Source organism: Silurus meridionalis, chromosome 2 (genome assembly GCF_014805685.1).
Source record: "Silurus meridionalis isolate SWU-2019-XX chromosome 2, ASM1480568v1, whole genome shotgun sequence".
NCBI classification, from domain to species: Eukaryota; Metazoa; Chordata; class Actinopteri; order Siluriformes; family Siluridae; genus Silurus; species Silurus meridionalis.
The window spans coordinates 23,200,896-23,225,210 of record NC_060885.1 but is presented as its reverse complement, the minus strand read 5'-3'; the positions used below and the strand labels follow the sequence as shown (position 1 = coordinate 23,225,210).

Below are 24,315 nucleotides of genomic sequence, written 5' to 3'. Positions count from 1 at the left end.
TGTGCGCACACAATCCTAAAACTGTTTTAGATGGTTAGAGGTCACCGAGATGCTTGTAGAACATGTTCTAATAATATTTTGCTTGTTTTCACACTTGGACAATGCAAGAAATGTGCAAACAGAGGGGCTGCATGAGTGCAAATTTTCAACGCTGGAACATACTGTGACCAAAACGCACAAGAGAAGGAGGAGGATGTATACAAGATGTGTCTTTTAAACAATGAGGTTCAGATCAGCACATGTAGGTAAAATGGGTCAGAAGGGTTCACAATAAACTAGATTTGTCTATGACCAATAGTAAGATTCCTCGAACTGTGTAATGCGCGTTCTCAGCAAGTCTTAAATCAAATACCCAAAACAAAATCAAATATCAACCAAGTTAAAAATGCCGGATAAGAGATATAGCCAGTGGCTACTTTAATAGGAACATGTGTACACCTCGTTTATTCAGTTATCTGATCAGCCACCAACCATGTGGCAGCAGCACAAAGGAAAAAAATAAAGAGCATCAGTTAATGGTCACATCGAAAGTCAGAATAAAGAAAACACTGTGACTTAAACTATGGAATAGGTGTTGGTGCTAGAGGGGCTAAAACTTCAGCAGAAACTACACAAGACTTTCTAAAGTTTACAGAAAAAAGTGTGAGAAAAGAGTGAAAGGTCTACCGGCATAAACATCTTGTTAAGAGAAATCGGAAAAGAATGATCAGTGTGGACCAAGTTGACTGTAAGTCTACTGTAACTAATATAATCACTCTTCACAACCATGGTGAAAAGAAAAGCAACCAAGAACAGAAATCTGAAGCTTACATTTTTAACCAAAGTGGACCCCTGAAGACTGGAAAAAGACCAACTTTTATTTTGTAAGGTTTTTCTAAGTCTGTGCCATATATACCTTCAGACTCTTGTTCTTAGCTGAAAGGAGTGGAACTCAATGTTTTGGTAGGGGTGACCCCGAATAGGCGAATATTTAATATTTAACAGGAGAAGTCTGATTCGACTACCAATCACAGTCGGTACTTTGCAGAGGTGTTATGAAACAAGCCTATTATAATTATGTAAATAAAAATGTGAGAAAGTGAGAAACTTTCCATGATCCGTGTCCGGCACAGAAGCAACTTGGTGGCAAGTATTTAAATATATAACAATGTCAGGCAAAGGTATATTCCGTACTAATTTAATTATATACATTAATTTTTAAATGTTTTTTGATGCATCGATGTTGCGCTGTGGCCAGGCAATTTGGCCGATTTCATGTGAACGACGTGAAATAGAGCTAAAACTATTCCTCGAGTAACTTAAGTAATTCAAATACAAAATCGTTTATTCTGTTAAACTACACACCGAGCACTACACCACAGACTATTATTACTGATGTACCACCCGCTAAACTCCGAATACGAACAAAACGGGTCTGAAAACTTGCGGACGCCCCTTTTTACGTAAAGTTTGTGCACTCTATATCTGTGTCGTCAATTTCCCCTCTCACCTTCTGTGTTGCCAGGTTGGGCAAATGCAGGGTTTAGAGTTCACTTACAGCTGCGTACTTTCTCCGTCAAGTTTATTAATTTTTTTTTAATAAACACAACCTCTGCGTGGAAGTGGCGTGCGCATGTTGTTTTCAGTCCCGTTTTGTGCGTATGTTTATAAATGAGATGCCTGGACAGGTCAGCACAGAAGATGCTGCTAAATAAATAATGGAGGAACGGAGAGAAAACAGCAAGGGTGAGGGGAAGATTCAGTCCAAAGAACAAAACAGAAAGTTTCCAAAGTTTGGGATCATTTCAAACTAAAACATAAAGAGAACACCGTACAGCGCGTTTCCTTTTTTAAATAATTTCAAAATAGATTTTTATATGTCTTTTATGTGATTTACATCATTTTTATTTATATATGTGTATTTGCATTTTGATGTAATATGCCATGGGTAATGCCAATAAATGGGTTTATTTTTTAAAGATTGCAATTTCAGCAATATAAATGTACATTTTTCTAAAAAGGAAACAAATTACTTTTTTATTTTAAGAGACCCGTCTTATTTTCTCTTGTATATTAAGTATTGCTCTTTAATGAAGTCAATTAATTGATGGACTAATCGGTAGAATACTCGATTACTAAAACAATCGATAGTTGCAAATACAAACCCTGCAGTGTGACCTTTCTGGGGCTTTTTTTTTTTTTTTTTCAGGTTTATTGGTCCAAAAGGTTTTCTATGTATTTTCTTCTATAACTTTGTGTGATGTTCTGTACATTGTGGCTTTAAAATGCTTTGTTCTAAAGTCTTGGTCACTTTATTAGAATATTGTTTGTGTGCTTTGTGTGAAAGAAAATACAAGTTGTTTCACCAGCTTGTTGACCGCCTGTTATTGTCGTCCCCAAAACACACATGATTTGACTATCAGATTTGAACTAAAAGTCCTCTTTTGTATTTGCTGAGTTTTATTCGCTCTGCTGCTGCTGCCACATGATTGGATAACTGAATTAATCAGCAGATGGACCAGCTATTAAAGTTCCTTTAAAGAAAGTTCCTATGCAGGTAAAGGTTATATAAACTGTAAGTTCATGTGACCTATGACCTTTAAATATGTGACATATTTAGAAGCTTTCACTAACACACTTTAGTTAAGTGTGAAAAAATTTGTTTGTATTAAAATGAGGTTTAATGAGCACACAATGTAATTTTAAGTCTTATCAACTGGGGGAAGACCAGTTCCAGGAAAACTAAATCATGCTCTCTTTGTGTCTCAGCTAGAGATGACTGAGAGTTTGTGCTTTCAACCACTGTTGGAAATGTTGTTGATAGTTGTTTTTCACGTCGGTCAAAATGAAAGACATTTTGATAAAACAGACAGCCCCTAGTACTCTAACCTGATTATGAAGGGCCTAAAGGAGGCCAAGCCCAGAGGGGAACAGGATCCGTCCATAGGTGATGGGTAGAGACGTCCTAACACCAGCAACAGCAGGAACAGACTGGGGAGCAGCTTCACTTGTCCTGCATCGCTGAGACAGACAGAGAGCACACGTTGAATAATAGGTTCATCTGGAACAGATGTTTACAGAAGCAGATCTATTTCCATCGCCGAGCTGCAAGCTGTGCAGGCACAATCTGGAGGTGAAACAGGCCAAATGTAGTCAGGCGCCCAAGTGGGCCCTCTCACTCAGTTCTCCTCTCATTTCCATCTCTGGCGCTGCCTCATCCATCTCACTCCCGAGATGCATGCCAGAGCAAACATTTGAAAGTGCTGGCGATGTCATGCTGGAATAATCACATCGTTCATACACAAACATGCACACTTCATCTCACATCGCCTTGCTAACTCACTCACCCCACACACTGCCCCATCTACATCCTTCTCTTATCTGCTTCCCACCCCACCACACACACACACACACACACACACACACACACACACACACACACACACACACACACAGTAATCAATCAAACTCATGAAGATGACAAAATTGACCTCGTATTCTAGAAGCCGATGTTTTCTACACAGCCATTGCTTCTAGTACACATTTAATTTGCTGCAAATCCCAGTTTATATTCGAAAGATAAAACTACACAGTTCATGAATTAGAACCGCCAGGCCAAGCACTAGCCAAAATCTATGCAAAAAAAACTTACAAAAATACGAGACAGAGGAAACGTTTGCACTTAAGTGGAATCTGAAAATAAGGATGTACAAAAAAAAAACAAAAAAACATTTCACACTCAAAATAGCACTCTGAGAAAAATGCTTGGTGGTGTGGAGGAGTTCTGCGTTCCTTAGAAAAGCTTTCCAAACACCACAAAACGTTATGCAACATATTGCTCCAAAAAGAATTTACTCGTCAGCAAAATTTCAATAGCAGATGCAAGAAAATATGCCAACTGGCAGAGTTTACATGCTGAAGGTATGCAAATTGTTCCACATTGTTAACTTGAGCCTGCTCGTAGGTTCTTCCTTTTCTCTTCCATTTTCAGGCAGCCTTCGGAGGAAAAAAAAAACTTCGGGCCTGAAAAAGTCCGAGAGCAAAGAAAAAAAAGCCTCCAAACTCCTATCAATATCAATCAACAGTACATGTCTAAGCTGGCTCTCCCCACAACTCCACCACAACTATCCTATCCCACAAGTCCCTGCTTTCAGCCTCCATCAACATCATACAGCCTTGGAACCCGATTTGACTTTTCAAGCCTCTATTTTATCTTTCCATGCTTGCTTTTTTTTTTTTTTTTAATGCTGATGATTTAGTAGGGTTATTAAATATAAAACCTGGAGCGTGACTAGTTTACTGGGGGAAAAGACAGCTTCATCTGGACCGTGAGAAAGTGTCACCATGCTCTCAGTATGAGAGAAAGCTAGACAGAGAAAACGGTCATGTTACAAAAACGCTGACCCCAGGGCCTGTTTTGCAACGCGGGTTTGGAAGGCGTTTGTGTGAAAAAGAAATGCCGGGATTGCAGATAACAGCTTTTCCGAATCGGGAAGAGAAAACAGGAGGGTGGTCTGCATCCAAAATGGCCTCTGATCCCGCCAACACACACACACACACACACACACACACACACACACACACACACACACACACACACACACACACACAGTAATCAATCAAACTCATGAAGATGACAAAAATTGACCTCGTATTCTAGAAGCCGATGTTTTTCTACACAGCCATTGCTTCTAGTACACATTTAATTTGCTGCAAATCCCAGTTTATATTCGAAAGATAAAACTACACAGTTCATGAATTAGAACCGCCAGGCCAAGCACTAGCCAAAATCTATGCAAAAAAGGACTTACGAAAAATACGAGACAGAGAGGAAACGTTTGCACTTAAGTGGAATCTGAAAATAAGGATGTACAAAAAAAAAACAAAAAAACATTTCACACTCAAAATAGCACTCTGAGAAAAATGCTTGGTGGTGTGGAGGAGTTCTGCGTTCCTTAGAAAAGCTTTCCAAACACCACAAAACGTTATGCAACATATTGCTCCAAAAAGAATTTACTCGTCAGCAAAATTTCAATAGCAGATGCAAGAAAATATGCCAACTGGCAGAGTTTACATGCTGAAGGTATGCAAGTTGTTCCACATTGTTAACTTGAGCCTGCTCGTAGGTTCTTCCTTTTCTCTTCCATTTTCAGGCAGCCTTCGGAGGAAAAAAAACTTCGGGCCTGAAAAGTCCGAGAGCAAAGAAAAAAAAGCCTCCAAACTCCTATCAATATCAATCAACAGTACATGTCTAAGCTGGCTCTCCCCACAACTCCACCACAACTATCCTATCCCACAAGTCCCTGCTTTCAGCCTCCATCAACATCATACAGCCTTGGAACCCGATTTGACTTTTCAAGCCTCTATTTTATCTTTCCATGCTTGCTTTTTTTTTTTTTTTTTTTTTAATGCTGATGATTTAGTAGGGTTATTAAATATAAAACCTGGAGCGTGACTAGTTTACTGGGGGAAAAGACAGCTTCATCTGGACCGTGAGAAAGTGTCACCATGCTCTCAGTATGAGAGAGAAAAGCTAGACAGAGAAAACGGTCATGTTACAAAAACGCTGACCCCAGGGCCTGTTTTGCAACGCGGGTTTGGAAGGCGTTTGTGTGAAAAAGAAATGCCGGGATTGCAGATAACAGCTTTTCCGAATCGGGGAAGAGAAAACAGGAGGGTGGTCTGCATCCAAAATGGCCTCTGATCCCGCCAACACACACACACACACACACACACACACACACACACACACACACACACACACACACAGTCTTCATATCGGAGCCATCTAAAGTAGGAAGTTGTCCATCAGTGTTTAATAGGACTAAAGAGGCTCGATAAGGCAGTTAAATGAACCTTAATTTAAAAAGCTCCTGAGAAAACAGAAGAGGGGAGGAGGAGAATACGACAAACTGTTTTCCCTCCAGGGCTAAGGGTACGAAAAAAAAGCTACAAATGCAAACACGGAACACACCCAATCTTCTTACCTGTCAGTGAACTTGAAGCCTCTTCAAGCTGGCTGAGGAGAAACGGATACAGGGCAGGGAAACGAGTGAAGAACTCCCAGCCTGTCATCCTGCAAAAGATACAAGAATGTTAATTCAAAGAGCAAAAAAAAAAAAGGTACCTGCTCAAGATGGTGAGATTCAGAGTTTTAAAAACAAGTGTGCATCGGATACAAGTTGGTATTTGTATCGCAAAGCATCCTTTTTAACATATTTGCATCTGTAAAAAAACAAAAAGAACAATTTATTTAGATGTAGTGAGTGAAATTTAGGGTTGTAAATGATGTACTACAACTTTGAATAAGATCTGGAAATTATACTGCGAGAACAATGATTGGGAATCATGGGAAGGAACAGAAAAGACAAGATGCACTGTTTAATCCACTGTGGCTAATGTATAAGTTTCACCTCCCAATGTTCAATAAACCAAGTGTTGTGATCTACTGAGCTTCTTGTCAGTGTCCTAACTGCAGTGATCGGCAGAACAAAGCTAAGAACCCCCGAATATATATATATAATGTATAATATTAATGTATAATAATTATTATTATTAGCGCTACACTTTCATTATTTAGAAACTGACTAATAAGTTGTGATCGATATTTGATATGTAGATTGATTTCTCGTCGCTAAACAGTTTCTCAAGCGTGTTCTCTCAGCATCACTACTGCTACGTGAACATGGCGTATCACAACACTACTTAGAGACCGGGGCGTGTCCTGAGAGTCACATAGAATACAGATTAACATGGCAGAGGGAGAGCTGCATCTTCCTGGAGACAGAACAGGAAAAGAATGTCTATTTTTATTTCAGCTTTTTTTTTTTTCGTTTTTGCACTACAAAGGGCATGTTTGTGAAAGGGGCCATGTGTTGGAAGTCAGAAGGAACTTAAGTAAATGTATGATTTGCTGTCTGTGTGAAACAAAGAAATAAAAGCAGACTATCTGTACCATACTGAGTCTGATCATTCCATTTCGAATCACATTGTGTTTAATCAAATCTACACAGCAATAGGGGTGAATCGCATCGGTAGCTGCTTCATATGTATCTTTAATGTATCGTATCTTTGACCATGCAGAGGCCTCAGTTATGGAGATGCATATCCCTAGCACCAAAAATCAGCTCTGGCCTAAACAGGAGTGCCATTAGGAAAAGGAGGAGTGTTTGAGTGAGCTTGAGTTTGTGTGCATGTGTATGTATGGATATGCCTGTTTTTTGTTTTTTTTTGCCTAAGTAACTGTTAGAGGTCTGGTTTGTAAACCACTTCCTAAAGGCAGAGCTCTTTACAGCTCTATAAAGCTCTCATTAGACCGCTTCGCTTGTGATGGCGCGCTGCAGGAAAACACGGCGCGGCTTTAAACGCTGATTTATTTCTGAAACAGGCCTGGGAATCCGGTTAGGGACCGGGGGGCAAGACTTCGCGCAATGCGTGATTGTCTGAGACGTGTGTAAACTTCCTGCTTTTAAAAACAAACATGCTTTGAGGAACGAGTTAAAGTGAAACTGTTGCAATTATTCTTTTCTGGTTTTTTTTTTGTTGTTGTTGTTGTTGTGCATCCGGAACTGGGTTCAGCCTCAACAACAGAGTCGGGGTTTAGAAGTAGCGAAACTTCAAGACGAAATTCCACACACATGTTCCATCTTCGGCTGCGATAAATTCTTCTTGAAAGGAAGCCACACACATGCATGCGCGCACACACACTTACATACACCACATCCTGTGGTGAGAGTGTCTCTATACATGGCCTGATCAAGGTTAAGGGCAGGGTGCATTCATGGCATCAAAAAAAACAAAAACGGAAAAAGGTTTAACCCTGTCTGCCGTCCATGATAAATTCCACGATCATGTGCACATCTACACACACTGCCTGGTGTAAGGCCTGGCATGAAGTGACGTTGGACTTAACAAACCTGAAGATCCTACGGATGTTTTCTGGCCATCCTGACTAAACCTTGGTGAGGTGGTAATAATAATAAACCGCAGACGCTTGGCTGAATGACCACCCTGTTAATATGAGATGTAAAAACATCTGACATCATGCAGTCTCACGAAATCATTTTTTGACCTGTTTCCACTCTGAACAACGTACAAAGGATTCCATAAATGTTCACACTTCAAACCCTGGTTTGTGGTGCCCACGCATCGCTTTGTTTAGAGAGAACCATGTTTCAAAAATGCCCCTGGTTTTACAAACACACACACACACACACACACACACACACACACACACACACACACACATTGTCTGTTCTTGGAACATTTGCTTATGTGGTGAATTTGTTTATGGAATAAAGTGTACATTAGTACTGTGCATTCAGACAGTACAGGCTGCCTATAAACAAACACACGGCTCACTTGTTCTTGTGTAGCAGCTACTGACCTGCATTTTCGACTGGCAGGAACAAACAGTATTAACCATTAAAAAATGTTTAAGCATGCTTTGCATGCAATGTTAGTTTCAAGAGACTTTTAAAGATGCACTATGCGCTACAAATCTATGTTCCTGTCCCTCAGAGTGCTGCTTAGATGTTTACCAATGAAACCATTCAAATGATCGACGCGCTTGTGGGAAAACCTGCTTCGCATTCACAAACCTCGGCGGTGCATCGAGCAGGCTTCGATACCTGCGGTAACAATAACGCACACCTTCACTTCAGCCGCAGTTATGCAACAGCTCAGCAGTGCTCTCTCTCTCTCTTACTCACTGGTGCTCTCTCACGTAAAAAAGCGTTCTGTTTGTTTCGTCGTGAGCCCGTTTATTTCGGGCTGTATAAGTGGTATACATCTGAAGAGAAAGGGTTCGCACTACAGCTGCTGCAGTTGTTAGGTGCATCGTTTTCACAAGTACACAAAGCTGCTTCCTTATCCTGTCTGAAACCGTGCTGACTTCCTCGCATTTTCACGTCGACAATAAAATAGCTGTAATCATTAAAAAAAAATTATAAAAAAAAAAAAAAAAAGTCCTGCACTTGGTGATTGATTTGTTGAAAAAGATACTTTACAGCAATTAACACTCTCTTATCCTGAGCGATGTACAAAGGTGCTTTGAAGTCTCGGTCACTGAATAAATCAATGATTCACTAGGGTTCTAACTTAGGATACCATCAGCCCAAAACTCAGTTTAGAGGAATTATATGAATAAATTAGACACAGTGGGAAAGCAGGTAGTATTAATTTTTGTAGCGTCAGGGTGCTGGAGCTGATTCTGAATTCATGTCTTTTGTCTGTCTAATGTCCTTGGTCAGAAAGTAAAAGTTTCTCCGGCTAGGTGGACTGGCATTGAAAGATTGCCTCTAGAGTGGGCATATTGCACTGAATCAAGTGTATTCCCACCTCATGCCCAGTGTCCCCATAATGGTAGTTCTCTGGATAAAGTGTTTAATGAAGATGAATAAATGGAATGGCTTGGACAAAAAGAAGTAGCCATATCATCCCAAACTATTTCCATTTAAAATAATGATGGATGTTTTTGAGTTTAAAAGTTATATATCCAAAAATAACTATTAAAAAAGTGTTTTATCAGCTGATATAAGTATTAAACAATACTGATATTACAATACTGCATTAATAGTGAAATGAGTATAAATACACACAGACACACACACACACACACACACACACACACACACACACACACACACACACACACACACACACGCACACACACACACGCACAGGCTGTGACAAACACGAAAATAATAAACAAATGGCCAACAAAAGCTGTTTCCTTTTAATGGTAATGCAAAGCCTCTCAGCAGTGTTATCACATGATCTCTGTCTGTGTGTGTGTGTGTGTGTGTGTGCGTGTGCATGTGTGTCAGGCCTATAATGTGTTTAATCTTCAGTGGAGCAAAGTTAAGGCAAAGAACAGTGGGAATGAGAAAAGAACTGAAAAAAGAGGGTTAAACACCAAGACTGACACACCTGAATCCTGACAACTGGGCCAACATTTTGAGATTAATTATTTACTTGTATTTTCTAACCAAATTCACTCTTTCTCTTTAACATTTCCTCTCTTACCCCCAAACTGAAAAGCTCAAACATGGAAGACCAACACGAGACTTGAATAACAACAAACCTACATTCACACATATGTGCTTGTCTTACTATCTTTATGAGAGTTCATGTTATGCCTACATCTAGACTTACTGTCATCTTAACCTGACTAACCCTGCTTTCTACCCAACACACACACACACACACACACACACACACACACACACACACACACAAACTTCCCTTTAGCTCTTTTTTATTATTTCTTTCTATCTTAAACCTGATATTTTTATGTGAGAGAACAGGGGACCAGCCAAATGTCCACACAAACTCAAAACTGTCAGATATTCCTATCCTTGTGGAGACATTGGATCGCTACCAAGATATAGAAACACACACACACACACACACACACACACACACACACACACACACACACACACACACACGCACATGACGACAATGAAAATGGAACTCAATGAAAGGGGAACAGAAATATAGCTAAACAAACCACAAATAAGACAAAGCTGGCTAGTGTGTAATCGGATCAAGATGCAAATCGCACTAAAAGGAAAGCACATTGTGCTGATCGAGGAGCCAGAGTCTGTAAAGAGGGTTCATGGCTTCACTGTGGGAGCATCGGAGAACTTAACCAGCCTGTGTGTGCCCTGCTGTCATCTGATATGGAGTTGCACTTAATGACAGCTAGTAATTCATTTTAGTAGCTTATGCAATGTCAAGGGCCTTTGTTTCGATTTTGGTTTTAGCTCTCACTGCTTGCTCGAAATTCTTCCAAAACAAATATGACAGACAGTGATCTCAATGGGTTGTACCTATGCTTTGGGTCAGGGGTCAGAGCAGCAGCATAAGCTACACAGAGTGACCTGGGACCTTTCGCTCCATCAGAAGGGTGTGTGTTTGTGTAGGACGGCCCTTGTTAACATTCCCTCGGGTGCACAAGGAGATAAGGATGCCTTAGGGAAAAAAGACGAACGGTCAGAGCTGACGTACATCGCACATTTCGATTTCTCTCGCTCCCTTTTCGCTATTCCCTGTTTAAAGTCGTTATCAGACAGGAGCCTGAAATCTGACATTGAGAGCAAAGCGGAGAAAGAACGAAAACACCAAAGAATGTGGAAGGAGGGAAATTTGTGTGAGAGAGAGCACCAACAGGAGTGTGTATATATGCTCAGAGATAAAGGCAACACAGAGGTACAGATCCAGATTGTTTGAGGAGTTGGACCAGTGCCTCACACTGTGGGCCAGAGAGTACACGGATATTAATGACTAAGGAAAACAAAGTGGAAGGCAAACAGTGCATGAGACTACAGTGCCCCCCAATGGTGAACTTTAAAAGCCTTAGTTCACATTACATTATGGAAGTCATGAGACCATGCGTTATAACATTTTTCCTTTTTTGTTTTATCATGATCACGACTTGTTTTTCTCGTGATCTCGTCATAACAAATGTTTTCTCGTTATCATGACTGAATTTTCTCGTGATCTTGTATAACAAAAGTTGTTTTGTCGTTATCATGATATAGTTTTCTCGTGATCGTATATAACAAATGTTGTTTTCTCATGATCACGACGTAATTTTCTTGTAATCTCGACGTAAAAACCCGTTATCTCATTATAGTATCGTGAGAAAAGGTCTATATCATGGCGTAAACTATATCTCTATCAAATTTCCATAAAGATTTTAAATGGAATATGGACTTTATCTTTGTATTGAGTGAGACAGTGTCCTGGTCCCTCAGGTTAGCTGGCAATGAACGTTCAGGATTGCTATAGTTTTCTTCAATAAAGTTGCACATCTGACAGCCTGTCGGACATTTGTGTAAGTTGTCAGTCACTGACAGACACAGAGCTATTTCAGTCTGATTGAGCAAAGGGAAAGCGAATGCGATCATTAATGATGCTGCGATAATGTTACCTCTAGAAAATACTCTTATGCCGAATACACAGAAAAAGTATGTACTGATCACAAGGAAACAGTGTTATATCAAGATCACGAGAAAATTAAGTGGTGACAACGAGAAAACAAGAAAGAAACAATGCATGGCTTCTAAGGACTTCCATACAATCTTACACAAATACAATGACGATTATCTTGTAACAAATATGACAAAAGACCATGTGGACTCAAATATAAGATCGTTTCAATTCAGACCCAAGTATTTTTGTGATCCTACATTGGATTCATGTTCAGTAAGTTAGCATTTAAGATGAATAAAACTAATCAGGCTCTAATTCTTATGGCTTTTTTCCCCTCAACAAACGTCTATAGGTGCGTGCTAAAATGGGCATCTCACTACCAAAACCAAATGGTGGCCCGCAACCCCAATGAACATCTTAAGTATGAACTGGCACTCCAAATTGTGAAACAACTTGTAGCTACCAGGCCCAAGACAAATTGAGAGCTGTTAGTCTATTATCGACGCGTCAAAAAAGCATGAATATGCAACAAATAATTGTCGCTCAGGCTGCCCCAGGGCAACCGGCATTTTAGGACCAGCATGCTCCCATTTACATTTATTGCATTTGGTAGATGCCCTTATCGACAGCGACCTACATTAATCTCATTCACACAACTAAGCATCTATTGGGTTAAAGGCCTTGTTTAGGGGCCCAGGAGTGGCAGCTTGGAATGGCTGGGATTTAAATTCACACGTTTCGGATCCAAAGTCCAACACCTTAACCACTAAGCTACCACCTGTTTACAGTAAAAACTGACATTGGGTATCGACATACATAAACTTCAAAGATCTGATCTTATATACAATAAAATATTCACAGTATGCCATTATGGGCACTAAGGCATAGAGGACAAACTGTGTGTCGACCTACTTATTCTTTTTGGAGTGCTCATCTTTCCCTCTCTTCACCCCAAATATCCGTGTGATCAGAGTACTGAACAGGAGAGTGGAGGAATTTCGCACCTGGGGAAAAAAATTAAAAATACAGTTAACCAAGGTGGTAACCAATACGTCGATAGTGTAGGTCACGTGCCATTTAAAAACAATTTAAGATGTTAGTTTATCATCTATCCTCCCTTTGGTATGTGCCACATGATTGACGTACAGGGAGGCCAGTCTGAAATCTCTCCTTTTCTAACGCACGGGTCACCACACTACCATTGCAAAACTCTAGAGAGCGAAGTGACTCCTCTCTTAAATAAAGATTATTCGTATTTGTATTATACTGTTTCACCATAACTGATGATCATTTGAAATTCTGCTTGAGCCAGCAGCTACTGTCCGGACCATGCAACCCTGGCTGACGCATCAGTGTAAGGTAGTGACCATAACTGTATAGAATTGTATTGTGCCAAAAGAAGAATCATGGTGATTTTGGTGCATCATTAAATGTTTATTGATTTGAAAAAGTACTTTTTGTAATTGATATATTTTTTTAATATCTAAGTAAAAATAGGGTAAATGTATTTATATTTTTTTAATGTAAATTAAACAGAAATGCACATTCATTTAGAACAAATAAAAATCATGTTTAAATATTTTATTCGACTGACAGCCCTAATGTATACAGAGTATCTTACAAAACCTCACATTTCAGCAACCATTTTAGTATATCCTCTCAAGGGACAATACTGTCTGTCTGTGTTTTTGGCGTTTCAGAGCCAAATGTTTTATCACTGCTGCCAGACATTGAAAGAGAGTGTGTCCGGCTCCGCCCTCTGGCGCTCGTGCACACGCCCACTGCCACATAGATATTTACTGTATAGTTCATTACATTATGATAGTATGAATTGTTAATTTGCCAAATTATGTACTGTAATTTGTTAAATTATTATATTTTTAACACATTTTCATTCATTTAAATGATTCCCCATACAGATCACCATTGTTAAAGATTCCTGGGAGGCTAGACCATGTCTAAGTTGTTGTGACCATGACCAAGTTTTGGTGGTGTCATTGTATCGCATCTTCATCATAAATCAGGGATTGGCTATATATTAGGCATTATTTAATTTAGGCAGATAATTTTGACTTCGGAGATTTAAAAGTAGCTCAGAAGCCAGAAAAAAGGTAAGCACCCCTGACATATATGCATTTATATATACTCTATATTAAGCTATTACTAAGCATGGTTTTTACATTTACACCAGCTTAATATAGTGCATAAAGTAATCAGGCCAATAAAGTGCAAAGACAAAGTGATATGGTGAGGGAGGGGCCTGTGGAAGGGGTGAAACAGAGGCGACCTAGATACGCTTTCCCCATTCTCAGCGCTTTAACCAGAAATCACTCTGCCATGCAACTCTGTCAGAACGCATGCCTTCGATGGTTTCCATATCTATACTCTAAGCCTATGAAGCAGTCAGAAGAACAAGCGGGCCTTTTTTTTTTTTTTTTATTTCTTCCGCTCACCACAAAGCCCCCACGATGCAGTCATAAGAACTGCTCCACATCAGAAGCATGACCCTGAATCTCGCCTGGCATCACTATCGTGAGAATCTATTGCAAAAAGAGCTGCATTATACACAGAAACCCCCGGAGTTTCTCATAGATCTGGGTCACGATATGAGCTCCACTGTTTGGGACAGTATTCTCTTAGTTATGTTGTCAAGCCCGTACCGCAAAGACTGCCGGGAGGCTATTTTAGGACCTACAGAGACAAAACAAAGTCAAATCAAATTATGGATCAGGTTTTCCACACTCCAGTGCAATAAAACTCTGAAGCCTATTTAACAAGATACAATCATAGTAAAACCTCTGAGGGGGGAAAAAAAAAGTATTGAACGTGCACGAAAGAGAGGAGAAGAAACATAGGTAGAGGAACACAGACACTGAAACATACGGGAATGTGACCTGGAACTTGCCCTGGTGGGAAGAAGTAAAGGTGTTCCAAATGTCTAAGGAAGCGTGCACAGCTGTTTGTGTGTGTGTGTGTTTATGCTGACGTGTGTATGCGTGTGCACACAGAGCTCTTGTCCCGTTGTGCCTTTAATGATTAACGCGAGCCTGGAAATCAGTTACAATTTAACACAGCGAGTGCACGTGAGGGAAAGCATGAAGAAATATAAGCGTGTGCGTGTGCTCATGAGTGTTTGTGTGTTTGGTGGGTGGTTGCCAAACGAAAATTACTTCAGCGTTCAGCTTTATGCAATAAAAGTAGATGTGAGCTGGCATGTATCCTGTATGACTGTAAACTTTTAGAATGAAATATCTGCTCATATGTAGAATTCAATGCTGACCACCTTAATGGATGGGGAAGAGGGAAAAAAACAATGCAATAGGGTTCAAGGATGATAAAAAATAACAACTTACAGCCCAGATGGGGGAGGTGAAGCCAAGCACTGCGGCCTGCAGGCCTTCTGCCACGAAAGGCACAATGTTTTCTCCTAAACGTGTGTCCCGATATAGAGCCCTTAAAATATTCAAAGCATGGACCTGGTGACATGGGCACAAATTGTCAGTTTAGAAAGCATAGACACTTTTTTTTTTTGCTTTTTTTGTTTTCTGTATTCGAGTGTGGATGGGTGTAACCTGTGGGACGGTGCTGCGGTCAGTAGCGCCATCGTGACTCGGCATGGCCAGCGCAGTCAACTCTCTCATTGTCATCTTCAGCAGGCTACAGCTGGACGATTTTGGCTCAGAGGACAGCAAAGCCTAGACACACAATAATGTTAATGCTAAAGATATTGAACATTACAATACGTACACTACATGGACAAAGTTTGCTTGGCCGTATGTGCCTTTTTGAACATGCCATTCCACATTTATTCCCTATTTGCTCCACTCTTCTGGGAAGATGTTCTACTAGATTTTGGAGTGTGCTTGTAAAAAGATAGTCCACACGGGTGTTGGTAAAGTCAGGTACTGATGACGTCTACATTCATCCCAAAGGCGTTTAACAGGTTTGAGGTCAGAGCTCTATAGCAGACCATTCATGATTTTTTTAAACCAGATCTTCAAGGAGCTTTTTTTGTGCAGAGAGGCATTGTCATGCTGGAACAGGTTTGGGTCTCCAAGTTCAAGTGAAGAGAAAATGTAATGCTATCGAATCCAAAAACATCCTATACAATTGTGTGCCTGAAACTTTGTGGTTACAGTTTGGGGAAGAACATCAAATGGCTGGAAAAGGCAAGTGTCCCAATATTTTTGCTCATTTGGTGTATCAGTTACAGTGACCAGTGACAAATGTGCTGTTTCCACGGGAGTCCTTCCAAAATATTTTGTCACAACGGGTGTCCGGATAACCTAGAGTGCGATGATGATCGTGGTTCAGCTCTCATTCCCCTTGGCCTCATGTTTTCATTAATAGCCCCATTATCACCCCACCCTACTGTGCCTTCGGAGTTCGCAGCTCATTAGTGTAGGGAGGGAAGCTGAGAGTTTCACGAGTTCCATAATCCTGTCATGGAAAGAAAATTGCCTTCAAAAGTCTCTGAAGAGAAATGAGGAAACGAGTAAGCATGACCAAGCGTAGAATTGTGAGACATAGGGGAAAAAAAAGAAAAAAAAAAAAACAAGCCACAGGGTGTGACCCCTCCATGTCAGCCTGCGTTTTCCAGGACCGTGCCGCAGGAACGCACGTGCTTCAGCCAAGGTATTGAAATGTATCCGTCCACCCCCTTCCTTTTGCTTTCCTGCATTCTAACTCTTACTCCAGCTCTAGTGATGATATCCAACGTTTATTCATTTCCCCTCATCTCAAAGGGCTTCTGCTTGAAAGAAACCAAGACAGTGATTAAGTTTAGCATGAAGGCAAATGTTTATGCAGTTCAGGGTAAATTGTTAAATAGTCGCTCTTAACATGAGGTGGCATCAAAGTTTCAAGTCTAACTCTTTTTTACAAGAGTGTACCATTTACACACTATCACCTTCAAAATAGTCCCCTTGCACAAAAAATACAGAGCTCCCAGAATTCCTGCCACTTCTGGAATGTTTCCTGTAAGTCTTCTTTTCGAAGCGTGCCAAGCAACTTCTTCGAGTTGCGCTGAATCTTTGCAATGGTGGCAAAACGATGAGCTGGATCTTCATCTTTGGGAAGAGGGTGTAGTCCGCAGGAGCCAAATCTAGAGAGTGAAGTGGGTGCTGAAGTGAGATCATGTGGATCGTTCTCCGACGATCACCCTGCACAAGTTGCTGAATGGTTTCGACATTTTCACCGGTTAAGCTTGTTGAAGGTCTTCTGATCTTTGCTCGTCCTTCAGTGTTGTTCTTTCGTTTTGAAGTGCGCGTGCCACTCAAACCAAGAGTTTGTCAAACGGATGTCATGTCTCTGTGGCAGATTTGCCCAGTTTTACGTTTGCACTTTGTTCTAGCTTGCTGTCCATGATCAAAATGCAGACTTGGTAACACACATGGTCAGAATAGCACCAGTTAGCACCATTAAACTTTTTGATACCACCTTGTACTCATAACATGATGAAGTAATGGTTACCTGGATGAAGAAGGGAATTCCAGCACTGCGGCGAGTGGCACATAGTTTAGAGGAAGGGTCGCTACACTTCACCTCCTCTAGAACCTCCTTTAGCCACTGGGCTGGGAGTTGTTGTAAAATGGTGCTTCCACTCCTAAAAAACAAACACCAATGTATTAAACCTTCCAAATATCCATTCCAATAAAAATGTTATAATCAAACCCATCAGTTGTAGTACACTTTTTTTTAATAAGGCACAAATACCTCAGGATATTTTGAATCCTTATCTTTCTTAGTCTACTCATTGGCATGTAAAAATTTAAGTTTGCAAGTCATGCAGAAGCATAGATTTCTTGGTTTGGCACAAGTTGAGCCACTTGCAAAGGCATCCAGGGAAATCTTCCATGTGAAACATAATAAGTTCCTATATTCTTGGGTTTACATATGTATGTACACAGCTTTTCAAGAGGTTCACCTCCCCAAGACTGAGATGACAAATCCATCATCGCCTATGGTTTTCTGCAAAACATTTCTGCTTTGGGGATCAACAAATCCTAACCTCCTGGCAGAGGTAATAAGGGCTTGGAATAATAATAATAAAAAAATAAATACCACAAAACTATCAAACCTCTCTAAATCCCACTGAGTGCCAGCTATCAAATCAGCCCAAGATGATCAACGATCCACTTCAGAAAGAATGTATATAGATATTCAAATCAGTATTCGAGGTTTTTTTTATGACCTACAGTGTGTCCATGTCCAAGGGGTGGTGGTGGGGGCGGGGGGAATTCACACTGATGTAGACACCAGCATGTGCAGGTTGGGACAAAAAGACAAAACAGACAAAACAACAACCATATATTAAAAAAAAACTAATCTCCTGAGTCTGGAGTGCTTGTATCATGATAATGCCTCAGTCATTCATGACCCCAGGAGTCCAAGACCTTGATCCTAAACACATTTAAATGAGTGCACAGTGCTAACTACATATTATGTGGTCATGTGTGTCCCAGATCAGATTGACAAGCAAGAGCAAAAGTGTTTTTCTGCACCCTGGACAGCAAAAGAAGAGTATGATTAATCAAGTCAGGTGGCTGTATTGTCATTTTGACCATATACAGCTGTTACAGCACACAGTGAAATGGAAAAAAAATAACGTTCTTCCAGAACTCTAGTACTACATTAAAAAACTAAAAAGGTCATAGCCAGTACAATTATTACCAAAAACATAGAGGCAGAGTGAAGAACAGTGCAGTTCTGACCAGGACACAGCTTTACTGTGAAGTAAAATAAAAAAATTTTTTTACAGAAACACTATAAATTTTTACTCACGAATAAACCCTTTTTAAAAAAAAAACGTCATAGACACCACATAAACCTCTATAAGCAACCACATAACATCCGGAATACAATTACTGAGTCGATAGTCCAAATGCTTTGCTTTATTTTCAATAAATGTATACATTTCAATGTTCTATTTCTTTGTAGATCTTTTAAAACTGGAGCATCATCTTTGACGCTAGCTAAAATCCGTGCTTTATTATGAGCAATTGTCGATACGGTCATGCGACTCGGACCAAAGGCACGAGCAATGGATACAATTCATACATTTTTACTATTTTCAGGACACTTCAGGGTGCTTTATACTAGTCACATGTACTTGTCAGCACAGGGAAATTCTTTATTCACATATCCCAGCGATGTTTGGAAGCTGGGGTCAGAGTGCAGTCAGCCATGATACAGCGCCCCGAAAGCACAGAGGGTTAAGGGCCTTGCTTAAGGGCCCCAAGAGTGGCTTGAATCACCAACCTTCCAATCAGTAAACCAGAGCCTTAACTACTGAGCTACCAGTTCACCTGCATAGTCATCCAATGCTACAGCATTACGCTTAGTAGCCTCAGCACTTAGTTCCACTGTCAGTACAAACTTTCCTCAAAGCTAATAAGTTCTTCAAAATAAATAAGTCAAATATTAATAAGTCAAAAATCCAATTCAAACAAACACTGTGAAGAACACAGAAGCAAACACAAGTTCCAACACACTGCCACTGACTATGGGAACCGAACGTCATATACTGTAAATAAGAGAACATTTGCAAAAGTATGTTATTAAATGCCTTTTAAATAAAGTAATATAAGTGTGCAGGTTATAGACAAAACCTTTTTTCTTCTATTTTGCAGTATTTTATTGTTCTTTGATGCTTTTTAAAATTTGTTTTTTAATATTTTTTGCTGACCCACATACGTTTCTAACTGTATTTTTCCTTATTATTACTAACAATATCTTACGTAAAATGCAAAAAAAAAAAAAAAAAAAACCCCACAAATGGAGGTATATCTGTATAGTACAATAATTAATGATGTAGCTGTATTAATACCAGACAAGTAAGCAGCGTTTTGTTTACGGTTCTTGGTTTGACGTTCATCATAGGAGAAGCCACAATATTGTGGAGTCGGCTGAAATGATCGCAACGGCCATCATTATCGGCTGTGGGTGAGCAAACCAACGATTAAAGACTATAGATTTTAGCTGAGGATAATAGGAAATTGTAAGGGTTTTCAGAATTAGTGAAAAATGAAATCACTCAGTGTGCACGCATACAAATTGCAGTGGAAGGTTGATACATAATGCGTAGTAAAGCTTTTTTTCTAATAAATATCAGGTCAACCAGAAGCGAATATCTGGTCATTAACTGCAAGGGATATTCAAAAAAAATAATAATTATAAATCTGATGACAATGAGGTCATACACCTAAAAAAATATTTTTGTCTTAAAACCACTATAACTATACACAAAGGCAGAATAAGAAAAAACAAACTATAGATAATCACATGCTAGGCTAGACAGCTTTCTAAACAGCAACAACCAAAAGAGTTCATCTGTGTGTGTGTGTGTGTGTGTGTGTGTGTAAAAGCTCCACGCTGCTGCACAGTGACGAAAGAGTGACCCGAGGCAATCAGTAAACACTGAACAGGTCGACTTGGAAACCTTCCTTAAAGGGATGTCTGGCTCGAACGTGCTTTTTAGCGGATGTTGCTTTTAACCTTCACAATGCACAAACGATACACAGATGATCGTGTGATGTTCCTAAAACCACATCATGTGTTGTGTAAAGCCCCAGCCTGAAAACTAAACCCAGTGAACCGCTTCACTTCTGCTTCGCTACTTCCATAAAGACAAAAAGAAAAGAAAAGAGAATCACCACGACAACCATGCAATTGTAATTTAGAGTTAGTGTTACGCCAGAAATCAGAACGATGGAAGGAAAGTGGAACTCATGCATCACGTGGCATTTAAGTTACAGTAAAACATGATCATTACCAAATATTTTCGTCATGAACGAATTTTGACCGCTCCTCGTTTGGCACGAGCTTAAAAGTAAAAAACAAACAAAACAGGAAGCTGTGAAAGACTTTTCAGCTTTTCTGCTATTTGCCTGCACTGTGTCTTTTTATCTTGCGCTGACCATTTTTGGTTAGCATGCTAACACTATCCGGTTCATTTTAGAGGAGTTGAAGAAAATATATGCAAAATATAGGACCTGAAATCAATCAGCGATAGCTTGGGCATTATATTAGTTATCGAACAATCCCTTTGATGCACAAAGCCTCAGGGAAGGTGACTGCATATTCAGTCTTGAATCCATGATGACATTGTGGCTAGAGGTCGACCGATTCATTGATATTTGCCAATTAATCGGCACTAATAGTTGACTGCTGGAATGATCAGCAAAAATCCATACTGGTTTATTTTTTTGTTTGTTTGTTTTTTTGGGTTGCTTCCGGTGCTGGAGTGGCTTTCGTTCCGCTGTCATTACGAGAGTGGCCTCTAGAGGCGAATCACTGACACTGCGTGCTAATTATTTTTACAAGTAAAACCGCTCACTGCACGGAGAGGGCTATATTATTTTTTATTATTTATATAATATCATTAATATATGCATATTTATTTCATTTAGCACATTTTCATGATTCAGTACTTTTTATTTTTCGAATAAAGTTTGATATTTTACAAGGAGTGTTTTTTTTTTTTTATTGAGAACGGTCGATTAATCGGTAATTTGCAAGTACAATCCAATCGGTCGACCTCTTGTGGCAAACCTTTTTCTTTTCATTAGAGTTTATAGTGCATCTAAGAAAAAGTTTCAAGACTAGTTTTGTAACATATAATATACAATAATATACAAGAGAATAATATACAAGAGAAATTACGACGGGTCTCTTCAAATGAAGAAGTAATTTAGTTCCTTTTTAGAAACATTTACATTTTTTTTTACTAAAATTGCATTCAAGAATATCTGTGAAAACTAAACCCATTTAATTGCTATATTATATCAAAATGCTAAAACAAATATTTAAATACAAAAAATCATAAATGAAAATATAAAAATGTATTTCATATGACTTTAAAAAAAGGTAAAAGCATTGTACAGTGGTTCTTTATGTTTTAGTTTCAAATGAACTTTTAAATATAAACTTTGTCATATTTTTCCTATGTGGCGTAAATGGGCTTCCATAGTCTTAGCAGGTGGTGCATCAGAAACAATGGTCTGTAGGGAAACACAGTGTTCCGTGTGTAGTTAAATGAACTAAGTGGAGTAATTTGTATTCAAATTATTCGAGTTACTTGAGAATTCATTTCAGCCCTTCTGCCAAGTTCATGCCCAAGCTGCTGACCCAGGAGAATGACTTAAACAGTCACATTAATAAGTGCAATAAAATTCATGACTAGCAAATACTTCAGCTCTGTCCCAAGTTGTATGATCAAGAGGGATGAATTTGATGGAACAATGTAGCCTAAAGATTTGAACCATCTACACTTGACTGCATTGTAATACATTAATCTCCATCTTAATACACAATCTAAATATTTAGATTGGAATATTTGTTCATACACTATTAACATATGAAATATCATACTTCTTGAAAAGTACACACACAAGCACACATGCCCAGTGACTAAGGTCTGATACACAGGCAGAGACAGCAGTAAGGAATGCAGGCCTCTTGTTATAAAATGTCCTGCTATTATACTATGAACACTGGACCAAGCAGTCCAGATCAAACAACCCAGCCACACTAACCGCAGCACACTCATATACACACACACACACACACACACACAAAAATATACCACCCAAGACAGCACGACTACCTCCAGAAAGCAGTCGTTAAAAACCCTGCAATCAACACTTCATAAGGCGGTTCACCAAGACGCTCACTCCACACACAGTATCACCTTTCAGTCAACAGCGCCAAACTCTCCTTACCATGCATGCAACTAAAAGCTCGAAAACTCATTCTCATTAGCAGGAGGATTAAAAACTGTGATCACATCTAGAGGTCGACCAATTGATTGGGTCGATTTTTTGTTTTATTAATCTGAAAAAACCATGCGTTCTGCACTTGCGTGAGAGAACCTAAATCTACAATACCAGCAGATGGCGGTAGTCAGTATTCGGCGTCCAAACAGGGAAACCCGAAGAGCTAAAACTGAAAATTAAAACTAAAGCAAGCAGTGTTTACACCTGCCGCAATCATTACTAAAGGATAAGGATAATGGTAGCTTTTTCAATCATATTTGCTGTTTCAAAAACAAGAGCAAGAATGACATGCGTGTTCACTGTCCTGACTATTTCGCCTCTGGTTCGACATGCAAAATCAGCCGAAAAACAGATGACACGGTCAAACTCGAGACAAAGGTGTGGAAAACAACTAAAGCAGACCAATTTTTAAAAACCCTCCGACATTCCCTGACGGCCGACCGTCAACTTGCTGCGTCCTGTGTTTTAAGTTTTTATCTTTCGTTCTTTAATCTAGCCTTATCTTTTTCACTGGTTAAATATGATGCTTATGGAGAGAGAATTAGAATAACATTTTAGAACTGTATTGTTAGTGAGCCTTCAATCAGCTGTAGTTGAGGTTACAGGCAGGCTTGGAAACCAAATCCTGCTAACAAGTGCACTGACTGGAATTAAGCAATTTTTTGTATTACATCATTAATTAACTGTGAGATTTTATGAAATGAAAGGAGAAAAATAAGGAAATTGGGCAAAAAAAAAAAAAGCAGCCATCCGCTGCCATGATTTCTAAATATCGGCATCGGCCTGAAAAAAAAACCTGTATCGCTCAACCTCTAAACACGTGACACAATAAAATCACGTTTCCGTGAGGAAGTCAAAGCATTCCATAATGCAATAGTTCACAATGATGTAACCTGAGGGGGGACACGTATCAGACGAAGATATGCGGTTTGCTTCAGTCTCATTCACGCATCGCTTATGGTGTTGTGCAGAAAGGCAGAGATCAACTAGAACAGGAAATAGCCTGGATGAACTGTGGAAGGAAAAAAAAATATTTTCGAATCTAATATAGAGAATGAAATATGGGGGCAGACATGAAAAGGCCAGAAAGGACAAAACTTTAATGAGATGTAGAGGTGCAAGAGGCCGCCCTTGTGTCCCGGTGGCATCACTTCTTCAGCCGTCTCGAGGAAGTTAATTTCCTTAACCGCTATACGGAGCTCATTCCAACCTGCACTAAAGCCCAGCTCTGCAAATGTAAACCCTTTTTCTTTGGGAGTGTGTCAGGTATGTGTCCAGCTGCCAAGGACAACAGTGCAAGTTCTGCTCAAGCATTCCTTATTAAGTTAGCTTGGAGAAAGCGAGAGTGATGTGTAGTGCTGATTTCAGAGGCCTGACTTCTACTGCGGCCTGAAGGTTAATCATTACTGTAAGAGGAGTGTAAGGAGGTTTCACAAGAGGTCTTGGAGTAAGGGAAGTTCCAGTTGATATTGTGTCTGCATGATTGCATAACGTGATCATTGATCTGACCTGCACAGCATGTCGGTCAGACGAACGAATCCCACGTAGGCCAGCTCGAAAGCTCCTCTGTGCCGAGACTGAAGCAGCTGCTCCCTGAAATATCGCCCTACTCCCTCCACCT

The 24,315-nt window shown here is 39.7% G+C and overlaps 1 protein-coding gene across 1 annotated transcript in view; it reads right to left on the bottom strand.

Annotated features, from left to right (window-relative positions):
• Positions 1-24,315, bottom strand: part of thada (THADA armadillo repeat containing) — a 97,651-nt gene that overhangs the window by 48,405 nt on the left and 24,931 nt on the right. Inside the window, 8 exon segments of the mRNA XM_046871807.1 lie at positions 2,869-3,000; positions 5,967-5,978; positions 5,981-6,055; positions 12,832-12,923; positions 15,273-15,395; positions 15,492-15,614; positions 17,392-17,524; positions 24,204-24,313. Of these exon segments, the coding sequence (XP_046727763.1) occupies positions 2,869-3,000; positions 5,967-5,978; positions 5,981-6,055; positions 12,832-12,923; positions 15,273-15,395; positions 15,492-15,614; positions 17,392-17,524; positions 24,204-24,313 (800 nt within the window).